The 12,946-nt window shown below is 48.2% G+C and overlaps 1 protein-coding gene across 15 annotated transcripts in view; it reads right to left on the bottom strand.

Moving 5' to 3' along the window:
• AFAP1L1 (actin filament associated protein 1 like 1) overlaps nucleotides 1-12,946 on the bottom strand; it is a 72,730-nt gene that overhangs the window by 24,576 nt on the left and 35,208 nt on the right. For 9 of the 15 annotated variants that reach the window (XM_089909495.1, XM_089909488.1, XM_089909489.1 and 6 more), the window contains 8 exons: nucleotides 12,501-12,680; nucleotides 10,467-10,601; nucleotides 7,264-7,369; nucleotides 6,867-7,019; nucleotides 5,547-5,758; nucleotides 3,763-3,908; nucleotides 3,017-3,089; nucleotides 1,331-1,442 (listed from right to left, as the gene is read on the bottom strand). In XM_089909495.1, coding sequence (XP_089765621.1) covers nucleotides 1,331-1,442; nucleotides 3,017-3,089; nucleotides 3,763-3,908; nucleotides 5,547-5,758; nucleotides 6,867-7,019; nucleotides 7,264-7,369; nucleotides 10,467-10,601; nucleotides 12,501-12,680 — 1,117 coding nt within the window. The remainder of the gene's footprint in view (nucleotides 1-1,330; nucleotides 1,443-3,016; nucleotides 3,090-3,762; nucleotides 3,909-5,546; nucleotides 5,759-6,866; nucleotides 7,020-7,263; nucleotides 7,370-10,466; nucleotides 10,602-12,500; nucleotides 12,681-12,946) is intronic. The other 6 variants (XM_089909492.1, XM_089909500.1, XM_022590061.3 and 3 more) reach the window with 3 other exon arrangements.

The raw sequence follows: 12,946 nt of genomic DNA, 5'->3' as shown, positions 1-12,946 counted from the left end.
AGGTTTTGAGCTATGAAATTTTGGGTAATTTGTTATGTAGCAGTAGGTAGTTAATACATGATCTTGGGTAAGACCCTTCTCTTACGTTCTTCAGTTCCTTCATCTGAAAAACATTTTTGGACTAGATCCATAGTTTCCAACTGTCTGCAAGGAGCCCTATGATTTCATAGTGATGGGTAACAGGCTACCATGTGGGGCAAAGGGGAGGCCAAGTGGGCCTCCAGACTCCAGGCAAAGCAGCTCCACTTTTCTCTCTCTCTTATAAACTGGGCTTCAATGTAAGATTTAATTTGAAGAAAGAGTCTGTTTTTTGTTATCTTTGCTTTTGGGTTTTTTTTATGTTTTATGATTTCTTCAATCTTACATGCTTATTTTGATTTAGTTTCCCATCTTGAAATGGGCATTTCATAAGGCCCTGTATTTCTAGTGTCTCTGATCATACAGTATAAGGAATGCTACACAACAAACCTCTAATTGTTCAGAGGGGAATCTCTCTGGAGAGGGGAGGGGACTTTTCCAAAGTTACACAGTAATTTAGTGACCAAGTGAGGAATGGAATATAGGTCTCCTGACTCCCAGAAGAGATTATCTACACTAATGAAATGGAGCTATCATAAAGAAAAGTATTTTAAAAAATAAATCTTCAAAAAGCAAAGACTAGAACTTGACTTTGTTCAAGCACGAGAGAAGAAAGTAAAAACAACAAATAAAAGACTCAGGACATGCTGTCCTACAGGAAGCTGGCTTGCTCATAAAGATAAATCATACAGGCGTAGAGATTAATGTTGGGAATCAAAGAGAACTTACATAGAGTTGCCTGGCATAGTTAGTCATTATTTATTGTGCAGTGTGGCGATCAGGCAATTCAGCAAGCTCCTATGGGGTGCTAGGCAGAGCTTGGGCTGGGACACAGACGTAAGCCATATATATATGGCTTTATGTAGTGTTAAAAGTTTTCAATAGTTGCTTATATTAAAAAATAAGTAGATTTCTGGTCTCTTTTGAATAATTGGCAAATCTGGGCTGACATTGCTGCATGGGGGCCTTGGCTGGAGCTAAGTAGTAGCTGCCCCTAGAGCTGGGGTCTGAGCATTGCAGTTTCCTTCAGTCTCCCCCAACCCATTCCCTGTTGTTTCCCCTCTGAGGCCACCTGCTAGCTGCCCTTTATCACTCTGCTTGTGCTGTTATTTTTCTTAGAGTATTTTCTTATACCTCTCTTCACTTATTTACCCACGTGACCCCAGCAAGGATCTGATTTTGAGACAACCCCCCGACCCCGCCCCTGTCCCGGACTATTTCCCTCCCTTCTTCCCTTGCACACAGAACTCACTGGAGGCGTGGCGCTTGACTTTGACCTGTGGGTCTGCCCGATGGGACTTCTCACTGCAGGTGGAGGCATGGCGCTTGATCTGGGCTCCAGAGGGACGCTCAGGCTCCTCGTCCTGGGTGAGAGATGGAAGAAGGTAAAGTGTGGGTAGGCTCAGAATCCTCAGTGTAGGTGCTTTCTGGTGCGCGCTCAGTGGCTGAGTACTACATGACCTCTGAGATCTTGGCCTTACATTTTTAGATGTGTGCAGCCCTCAACAGTTTATAAACCACTTGCACTAGCAGTGTATTACTTGATCCTCATACCTTCTTGTGGGGGGCAGCAGAAGGCAACCCTAAACTGGAATTTCTGCTGAGAGGAAAATTAGGAAGTCTCAAAAGACCGTGGGTGACCATATTTGATTTATCATAGATATTTTTGTCCTCACATCATTTGGACATATCCTTCAAGTTTTCCAAATTGCTAATATAAAGCCTTAAGTTAAAAAAAAAGTCATAGATGAGATCAGCCAATGGTAGAAGTGACATAACTTAATAGACTGGCTATACGTTTTTGCATGGAGAGTCGTGAGAACACTCAAAATTTTGTCAAAGCTCAGGAAACCATGAGTGGAATATGATAATAATGTCATACAGTACTGCTGTCGATAACAACAGTACTATTTACTCCTCTGTATAAGACCTTCCAATGTCCAGGTACTGTGCTAAGTTTTTTCCATAAAGCATTTCATTTAGTTTTTGCAATAGTCCTATCAGGTAGCTTCTATCATATTTATGTGGAGCCAGGAAGTGAGGACCAGATAAATGAAGCCCAAGGTAACTTGGACTCAGCCCTGAGTGCAAGGTTCATGTCCTTAAGCACTAAGCTGTCTTGCTACTAAACTCTGCAGCTGAGAGCAGTCTCAAGCTGCATCTACTGGTTCATATGAGTCTGAAGAAAGACCATACAGACAGAAGGATGGCTGGAGAAGTTTCTAGTAGCAAAGGGAGTCCTAGAGGTGAGAGCTCAGAGTGTCATCCAGCACTGTCCAAGGCAGGGGTCCTGGCCCGCAAACACATCTGCTTTCCTTGGCAGCTTGATTCCCTCTCTCTCTCCTCTAGCTGTGAGGCCTGACCCACCAACCACTGTCTGATCAGAATGTCATCATGTCATCCTCTGGCTCTCCCGTGGCAGGAGAAGCCACAGGGCATGCTGCGGAGCAGTATGGGTCAAGTGATGGCTACAGGGGCCTCACTGTAAATTAATAAGCTGGCATCTCCTTGGTTTAGTGAGCAAGACAGGAGAGTGTCCTGGGAGCTGAAGCCTAGACTGTGGTTGCCACCAGGTAAAGGCCTCTGGGGGCAGCCACCCAGTTATCATCCCCCTGAGACACTACTGAATCAGTCAATTCACAGAGCAGTAAACGGGGGTGGACAGTCCAACACCTTGCTCAGACTGGAGCAGTGCTTTATAGATGCAGAGCGCTTTCTTCTTCCTGGTCAGGGGATCTTTCCACTGCACTGCTCAGTCTCCTGTTCCGGAGATTCTTTCCCCTGAGCCATGGTCTGTCGTAAGAAGGTCCCCTCTCCCCCGCCTTCTAGCTGCTGGTTAAATGAGAATGATCTCTCTGAGGCAAAGGAAAAAAGGAGTAGTGAGGGAGAGCTAATAAGTGGCTTTTGCCATGTTCCCCGAAGTTCCAATGGACCGTACCTGCATCTTTTCATAAGGAACATCATCGTAGACTCGGGGCTCAGGCCACTGATCCTGGCAGGATCTTGCATATCTAGAAGATACAAGGGACGATGATGATGATGGTGACAGTGATACTTATGCAGCTTACAGTGCTTTCCTGTCCATTCTCTCATTTGATTCTGGCAGCACCTTTTAATGGAGGTCAGAAAGTTAGTGATAGCAACCATGCCAGGCAGCACTAGGACATTGATGTGTTAAGAGCTTTATAGGCAGGGACCCGTGGGATTCTCATAACAACTCAGGAAGCAGGTGATTCATCACCTCCATTTTATAAGCGAGAAAACAGAGGATCCAGGCTGGCAAGCAACCAGCCCAAGCTGTTGGTCGTGATAGAGCCGTGACTTGAATATGGTACTTTTAATGCCAAACTCTGCACACCAGCCCTGTGCCTGCCCAGAAGCTCAAGGGTATGGGGACGCTAAGTTTCCATGGCATGAGAGCAGAGCGCAGGCCACTGTACAAAAAAGCTTCTCCTTTCTGGCTCATTCCGTCCACAGTGTCCCCTGACCCTGGGCTACCTCCTTTAAGCAGCTCACTCCTGCCTGCTAGAAGAGGAAGGCACCCACTCTGACTTTCCAAGGAAGCAGCCTTTCTCAGCCCTTCCTCCCTCCCCTCCCATTCCCAAAGCTGGACTCCGCCTCTGAGAGGGAGCTGAGATAGGCAAGGTTGTGGGTGGCTGTGGGCCATGGGGTGCCGGCCCTCACAGGAAGGAGTTGCGCCCTGCACTGACGATGCTGGTTAAGGTCTCCACGTCCACGTAGTCATAATGCAGCGCTTCGGGAGTGACTTTGGAGCCCATCTCCACCAGCAGCAGCCCGAGCCAGCGGCCCATGTCCTCGGAGCAGCTTGCCTGAGGGAGAGGAGGCACAAGCTGGGTTCACTTTGGCACCATCAGAGCCTCTGGCTACCTGCTCACTTCAGCCAAACCCATATTCATATAGTATCTGTTACGTACCCAATACTTAGGGATCCAAGAGGAGCAAGACTAGAACACACATCCAGAAACCCAAGTGGCTCCCACCTTCCCTCTATTCAGGTCTTTGCTCTAAGGCTACCTCCTCAGAGAAGCCCTCCCTGACTACCTCTCTAAGACACATAACCTCACTCACTGTCCTCAGAGCCTTTCTGACCATTTGGATATGAAAACAAAATTCAGGTGTTCTCTGAATTTTTTTTTTAATATTTGCTTTTTATTAAATGAGGAGGCTATTTATCACATAACCCAATCAGATATTTTTCTTGTATTATAAATGCCAATTATATATAGTACTGTATACAGGAAAATCTCCAAGAAGTTGCTGGTCAACTAAACATATACTTATGTTCTTATTTAAAGAGCATCATTATAAAATCAAGTTAGCACACAAATACTGAATTTAAAAAGCACACTTTTTGCCAGAAAGCTCTTTGTTTAACTGAAGAGAAATAAGAGACCCATCTCAAACTATCAAAAGTAAAAGTGACTTACAGAGTCAATATTTCCTGAAATTTAAGAACTGACACAGGCAGTGGGTACTGGGCAAAGAAAACAAGACCAAGAGGCTGGGTCTTAGTTCTAGGAAAAGATTAGAGGCCATTGATCCTCTGTGGAGCTTTGGATGAGGCACATGCCTACCCTGGCCTCAGTTTTCTTATCTGTAATGTGAGGGGGTAGTTGTTTAAGTTTTCCTCCCAGTTAATATTTTAAGTTCTAAATAGCTGAAGGACTGACATGTAAAAAGAGAGTCAGCATATTCTGGGTGACCCCCGAGAGGAGGGCTGGTGCTGGTGGGTAGGTATGAAAAATGAATGGGTGAAATGAAATCGCATTGTCATTCAGCCATTTGTTCAACAGATCTTAATTGAGCCCTTAGTATGCGCTGGACATGATGGTGGGTTCTGGAAAAACAAAAGTATGCAGAACAGGTGTGGTCACTGCCTTCACAGAGCTTAGGATTGCAACTCAATATGGAGAAAATCTTCGTAAAAATTTAGTTGCTTGGTGGGAGGAGCAAGCTACTTTGAAGGGCAGTGGTTTATCTGAGGCGAACAGTCACTGGTGGGAAGTAAATTTTAGAGAGGATTCCAGAATCAGATTGGAGTTAGATCAGACTAAATACCTTTCAGGTTTGGGATTATATTTCTAAGGCAGAATAAACAAACCTTGGGTCTAGGGTTGCCAGATTTAACAAATAAAAATGCAGAATTCTCTGTTAAATTCGAGATTCAGATAAACAGTGAATCATTTTTTAGTATAGGTATGTCCCAAATATGGGATGTACTTATATTAAAAAGAATTATTTGTTGTTTATCTGAAATTCAAATTTAAGTGGGTGTTCTATAGTTTAACCAGCAACTCTGTTGGTTACTTGGCAACAGTTGGCTTACTTTCCCTCTTCTTTAGTCCCTATAATGTCAGTAGCAAGGTACTGTGGACAAAAGCCAAAGTCCAGGCCAGAGCTCCTGTCACCTCCTACCACCAAGGCCCACCTGAATTTTCTCCTCTCACCTCCAAGATGGCGACCTCCTGCCGGTTGCGCAGGATCCTGAAGGCAAATGGGTGTCTGGGCCCAAAGCTTGGGGCCACCTCACAACCGTGGAGGGTGATAGCATTCACGTGGGTCCGCAGGTCCGTGCGGTCCTTATGGAAATACAAGGTGTTGCACTTTAGGCGGCACCAGCGTTCCTTCCAGCCATGGTTCACCAGCACATTCAGGTAACCTGGGAGGGGGAGACCAGTGGTGTGACCTCCTAACAGCCCTGGGGGATACAAGTCAGGATGCGTGGGTCTACACCCCGGGGACAGAGCACTTGGATAACCCTTGTCCTCTAGCTGGAAAGAAGGCCTTCTGGGTCCCGGATCAGCTCACTCGTGGCCTGTGACCTCAGGCATCCTCTTCTGTCTCTGAGTTTCAGTTTGTTATCTATGAAATGGGGACTGATAATCATATTTGTACACGCACAGCCTTTAGACTATACCAAGCTTGATGAAAAGGACAGAACTACCATACAGAGTGAATAAAAGACACAACTCTTCCTCTTGCCTTTCCTCCTAAAATGTCAAAACTCTTACTGAAGACAGAAAATAATGGGTGATGCTGACATCTGGTGGCAGCATGTGGGAACAAAAACATCTAGCCAAGATAAAGAATTATAAAACTTGTAAGGGACAGGCTGATGGCTGACGAGTTTAGAATTCCCTCAGCGTTTTAGATTTTAACTTATTTTTTACCATAACATGTCCTGATCCACTTACAAAATATTTCTTTATAGCCATGTGCTTTTATAATATTCTTTCCAGGTTAGCGGAATATTACTGTTTATCTAAAATACATGATTTTCTATTGGATTCCGGTACATGGAAAACTGCATTTAGATAGACAATATGTTTTTTTCCTTCCAAACTCCTTTTAACTCACACTGAATGCATTTCTAATGAAAAGTACTTAAAAATTTTTAAGCAAGAAATATCCTTGTAAGACTGGGCCGTAACTTAAACACCTGGCATATTATGTACTGGGAAGTAAGATACTCTCCTCATAGTAGAGGAAGCTGAGGCCCAGAGGTGGGCAGTGATTGACACTAAGGTCACAGGGAGAATAGAAATTAGAGTCAGTTGGCTTTTCCTTCTGTTAGGCGTCAGGGCTTCATGGAGGAGAAGTGATGGGAGGGCATGGATTATTGATGGAGTGGGGGTTAGCCTCCCAGTAGGAGGATTCTGTCCTCTGCCTTGGGAGTGAGGTAGGTTAGGCCTGGAGGGTCTCCTGGCTTGGCTCCAGGAGCCCTCATCAACAGGATCTGAATTCACCTCCCCATGCCCGGTACCCACCACAGCATGGAACCTCCTCCTCGGTAGAGGATGTCTGCAGGTCATCGGCCAGTGCCTTCTTCTTAGAGAAGCTGATGATACGGGTGATCTTGCGGCCCGCAACCCTGCTCATTGAGCCCTTCAGCTCTGACAGGCTGCTCTTCTTCCCTTTGCCTGTTGCCATGGAGGTGGGTTAGGGGAAGGGAGGGAGCCCCAAGTCCCAGATCCACCCGCCCCTAGCCCTTCCCCCCAACCTTTCAGCCTGCACAGAGGGCTTGGCCTACAGCTCCAGGTATGGATAGGCCAGGTCACATCACCTAGGTCTCCAGAGTGGTCAGGACCTGCTCTGCACTGTGTGCTTGTGGCAGGCCTCTCCCAGCTCTAGCATTTTCCCGCCTGAGCCCCCAGAGGCTCCTACCGTGTTCGCGGCCAAGGGTGGAACAGTTGTCGCTCAGGCCCATGCTGTCGGAATCCGAGGTCTGCTTCTCTTGGGACAGCCTCTGGGGAGGGACACAGACAGCCCCCTATCAGAGGGCACACTTAGAAAGTTCTCCTTTGTTGGTTCAGTCTCCCCCTGACCCCTGTACATGAGGATTAGCTAACAAATATTTGTCAGCAACTGTCATGTGCTTGATACCGTACTGGTACGAGGAGGACAACGATGACTTAGGATGGTTGTGTCTTCCAGTTACTCACAGTCTATTTGGGGAGTGAGGAATTCAATATAACGGAGTGAGATTAATGTCCTAGGAGTTTGGACTACATTTGGTAGATGGGGAGCTGAGAAGGTATTTAAGCGGGACACTAATGGAGTTGGTTTTGGAAGCTGCCCCCAGCGGCATCATGGGGGTGGATAAGAGGGGGGCAAGACTGGAAGCAAAAGAGGCACTTAGAGTGTCATCCTGGGCAAGCTGAGACTTGATAGGGGGATGAACCAAGCGACAGTGAGGATGGAGAAAAAGACATGAGTTGGCATTTTCAAAATAGTTATGACAGGACTTGGTGACCAGTAAATGTGAGTGGTGATGAGAAAGGAGTCCATTACAATTCTAGCTTGGGTGAGAGGATGGTAAGACGCACATACACAGCATGGTAACAACTTCATTGTCAGCCAACATTAATTTTTACTCATTATGCCAACTCTGGACCAGTCATTCATTCATTCCTATTAGGGAGTGGTGCAGAGTAGTCAGATGGATCTTGGAAGAAATGAAGTCTCTACTTAGCTGTGGGAATGTGGGAAAATCCTTTCATCTCCCCAAGGCTTCTCACTTGAATTACAACCCTTTCAGTGGGCTGCTGTGAGGTACCAGGGAACGGGCCCAAGTGAAACTGTGAGGCCAACAGACTGTATCATTTCTAACACCTGTGTGGTATGCGGCCATCTCACTTTAAGAAGCTAAATTATGCCAGCCAGACTCAGGACAAGACTAAAATGACACCCATCCACTTAAAAAGGTGGACTTACAGAGCTCTGAAGCCCCTAAACCTTTCCTGCCTAGGATACCCCAGACCAGGCTCAGGGATGCTTTGCTGTAAGCATAGTACTAGAAAGCAGGGGGAGATAAGAGAGGCCATGTACTCCCCCCAATTTCCAAAGGCTGGAAAACTGGCAACTGTCAGAAATTGGTTAGAACTGTCAAGTATAAAGAATCACCCCTGTAAATTGTGAGACAGAAGTTATGGTTCTATTCTGTGATGGTGTACAGATTGTAAGTTTTTCATCAAGATAGAAAGCAAATACAAAGAAACACTGTGAGCACTTTGGAATTGACTTGATGATGACACCTCAATCACAGGAGTCCATGGAGAGACAGAGCCACCTATACCACGTCCTCACTCCCACTCTTCTCCAACAATACCACGCTAAACATTTTAGCTACCCTCCCCCGTACACTCAGCCACAGGAGAGCCCATCTCTACAGGCTTGCCTCTTCCTCCCCTCTACCCACCCTCTGAAATGCACCACCGCCTGCAGCTGCAGGTGTGTGTACACACACACTCTCTCTTTCACACTCACACACACACTCTTTCACACACACACACTCTTTCACACTCATACACACACACGCACATCCTCAACACTGCTTTCCTTCAGCCTCCACTAATGGCAAAGGCCGAGTGAGCCCTCCACCATTCCTCTCCTAATGACTCTGCTGACCCCACCTTTGCTTCTGCTGCTCCCTTCCCTTGCAGCCCCTGTCCCTTGGTCCACCTCTGCCCCAGTGGGGCAGAGTCTTGCCCATTCTTTAAGGCTCAACATAGGTGCCCAACCTCCCTAACGCCTCTTGCCCCTCCAGCCAGCATGAGCCCTTTTCCCCTCACTACGGCTTTCCAGGACAGTCGAATAGAGTTGACACGTTCCCCTTCTCTCTGAACCCATCCACACTGGCCTCTTTCCGTCCATGCTTCTTCCTGCTCCAGGGCCTGTTCTCCCTGCTTGGAATGCCTTTTCCCTCCCCCTCCTCACTAATTTTTCACCCTTCTCTGAATTGTGCTCCCTCAGGAAAGCCTTTCTTGACCCTGAGACAAGATCAGCCCCTGTCATGTGCTCCCAGGGTACCTGGTACTTTTCCTCCCTGGCGCTTACACAGCTTGGCATTTCTAAGTCTATGTGATTGGATTCATGTCTGAACCCCTTGCTGGGAGGGCAGGGGGTGTGTCTGTTACTGTTAGGACTGCACCCAGTGCCTAGCACAGTACCCAATGCACGGCAGATGCTAACTACTCGTCCAGTGGAGCTCAGGAAGCTCCCCTTGAGAGGCAGGCTGGCGGTGTGTAAATCAGTTAGCTCTGTTCCTTATTAACTATATGTGACTTTGGGCAAACCTCTCTGTGCCTTGGCTTCCTCTTCTGAAAATGTAGTTTATCAGAGTTGCTGTAGAAATTAAATTAGGTAATGCACGTAAAGCATTTAGGACGGTCCTGGCCACACAGTCATATTTTCTATAATGCTAGCCTTTATTATGTCATGTGAGACCCATGTATGGGAGTCTTTTTTTTTTTTTTTTTTTTGCGGTACGCGGGCCTCTCACTGTTGTGGCCTCTCCCGTTTCAGAGCACAGGCTCCGGATGCGCAGGCTCAGCAGCCATGGCTCACGGGCCCAACGCTCCGTGGCATGTGGGATCTTCCCGGACCGGGGCACGAACCCGTGTCCCCTGCATCGGCAGGCGGACTCTCAACCACTGTGCCACCAGGGAAGCCCTGTATGGGAGTCTTAACTCTCCCCTTAGGATTTGGGGTGGAGTCCCTTGATCACCCACAGCACCTGGTGAAGCATAGGCATCAGCATATGTTTGCCATTGGCCTGACAGACTATGAAACAACTGTTTCACTTATGTGCCAGTGGGGCACACTCCTTCTCTGACTAATTTCAATTTAGTTTGCATGGCTCAGTTCCAACGTGACCTCTTCCTGTCCTGGCAGGGTAGTCACTCCCTCTTCAGGCTTGTACTGCACCTTGGACACAGGCATTCATTCATTCATGAATTCAGTAGACATTTATTGAATGCCTACTGTCAATGCCTGGCTTTACCACCAGCCTGCGAGTCCCCTGGGGCAGAGCCCGTGCGGAATCCCCACTGCCTGGCCCAGAGGGAACCTTGAGAAGACAGAGGTACCTTGTCCAGGTCCACCTTGCACAGGAGGACTGGGGATCTGGGCACATCTGCCCCCTCAGCACCCCCAACGGACTTGCTGACCTCTCGGATGACCTGTGGAGAGGACACACATCTGTGAGCAGGTGGGCAGGGACTCTGTGGAGGCAAAAGCAAGAATGGGGTCTGTTGGTCAGGACCATCAGGCAGAGCAGCTGGGATCACTGGGTGGAAGAGATGGGTTGATGTGGCCTCCTGCCCCATTTGTGGGGCACGTCAGGATCTGAACAGGCTTTCTCCTTTGTCTGTCCCTTGAATTGGGCCCAGAGGCTTGGCTTTTAGACCTGGTGCCATTACTAATTAGTTGCGTGGCCTTGGGAAAGCCATTTCCCCTCTCTGGGCCTTAGTTTCCCCATCTGTAACATGGGGATATTAGTGGTCCTCTGCTTATTACGTCCTTGGGTGTGTGAGGACCAGTGAGATGATGGGTGTGAAGGGCCATGTGAACCAGGATGCCCTGCACAGGCATGAGGACTCGCTTCTGTGACATGTTGGAACTTTACAACAACCTGCAGGGCAGCCAGGGTTATTCTCTCCATTTCAAAGATGTGGAAACTGAGACTCCAAGGCATTCACCTGAGGCCATGCAGCACAAGCATCCAGACCATGAAACGATAACGGACCACTTGCTGCTCATCTGTCAGGTGGCTTTGCGTGGATTATCCCATTGTATCCCCACAGCAGCCTTGTGGGGCAGGGCCACCTTGATCCCCAAATTACAGATTAGGATGATGAGGCTCTGAGAGGCGAAGCCATGGCTGCCTGCCCTATCCTCTGGGCTAACTGGCGTGCCAAGGCAGGCCTCTTAACTCTAGGTCTAGGGCTGCTTCTTCTGACCCAACCAGCCCCTTGAGGACAGAGCACTCTCCCCCACCCCCACCCCAGCATGCAGGTTCTCTCTCTTCCTTCCCCTCCTGAGACAAAGGCAGTAATGAGAAACAGTAAACATCCCAGTGGGAGAGCTGGTTATCACAGGAAGGAAGGGAGGATGGGGAGGGAGGGAAGGAGGGGTTTGGTTTCTTTGTTCCAGCAGGAAGATCAGAGGAGGGGAGAGCTGCTGTAAGGGCCTGGGGGTGAGGGCTTCACCATCACTGCAGAGTAGTCACTGGCAGTTACTCAGGACTTACTGCCTGGCAGGCCCTATATGAAGTACTCTCTAGAATCCTTACAAGAACCATTTTATAGAGGAAGAAACTGAGGCACAGGGAAGCAAAGTCCTTTGCAGAAGATCACACAGCCAGTAAATGCCACTTAGGTCTGGGACTTGAACTCAAGTCTGTGTGGCACCCAAGTCCTCCCTTGTCATCAGTATGCCACCCTGCCTGTCACCTTTGGAGTAGGTTTCCTTATTTGCTTCTAATTCTTGCCCGAACCACTTGGTGGTTGACCTTGGGTGAGTCACAGAAGCTCTTTGTGCCTCAGTTTCCTCATCTGTAAAATGGGAACAATATTAGTCCCACTGTGAATAGTAAATGAAGTCATGTGTATAAAGCTCTTAGCACAATGCATGGCACAAAGTAAGTGCTCAGTACATGGTAACTCAAATTGTTGTGTAGCTGCAAGATGCAGAGGCTGGGTCATAGGTGGATGTGATAAGTATGCACGTTTCACCTAAGGTAAGAAAGAATTTCTCCTTTATTAAAAGAAGAAAAAGGATTAGCTTGTCTAATGATAAAATCAACTTCCTTTGTAGGTATTAAGCTCCTCATTCCTGGAGATGTACGTTGCAGGTAGGATAGACCCACAGTAGGCGTGTTAGAAAGGGGATTCAGATAACTAGAAGGAACACAGGTCTCCAGCCTGAGGTCTGTCTCCTGGAGATGTCCGAAGCCCATTTCCACATAAAGCCCTAGCTTTATGTGAAGGGCACTGACCCCCTCTCCCCTGAGCAAGGCCTGTTCTTCCAGTGACAGGGGCCCACTCCATTGAGGGCTGGGTCCGGGGAAGAGAGGAAGGAAGGAGGGAGTGGGGGTAGGTGAAGGCACAGCCCCCCTGTACCTTCAGCCACTCCTCGGCCTGCTCCCGGCTCTGCAGTGCCAGCACCAGGACTTCGGTAGCCCCCTGGGAGAAGCGCAGCTCGTGCCTCTTGTGCCGGCTGTCCTTGGGCACGTAGATGACGTTGCAGACATCCAGCGCTAGCCTCAGATGTGGCTGCCGGTCCTTGGAGCTTTTGTAACACTGGACAGGAATAGAAGGGGTTAGGGCCTCCTGGAGCGGAGAGTAGAGGGAGGAGACAGGGAAACTCAACCTACCCCACAGAGACCTCCCCACCCAGTCTAGCTGTGGGCACTGCATGAAGACAGGGGCTGTTCACCACAGAGAGGAGAAGCCTGGGAGGGGCATCTTTGGGCAATCTCCAGATCTCAAGGGCCACTGAGTGGTCCCAGGGGTCACAACTACCTATTTAGGAAGAGGCAGATTTTAGCACAATACTAGGAAGACCG

This window comes from Delphinapterus leucas, chromosome 3, assembly GCF_059928025.1.
Source record: "Delphinapterus leucas isolate spDelLeu-1000000601 "Yukka" chromosome 3, BTC_Dleu_Yukka2, whole genome shotgun sequence".
NCBI classification, from domain to species: domain Eukaryota; kingdom Metazoa; phylum Chordata; class Mammalia; order Artiodactyla; family Monodontidae; genus Delphinapterus; species Delphinapterus leucas.
The sequence above is the reverse complement of the archived record's forward strand: the minus strand, read 5'-3'. Positions and strand labels throughout refer to the sequence as shown.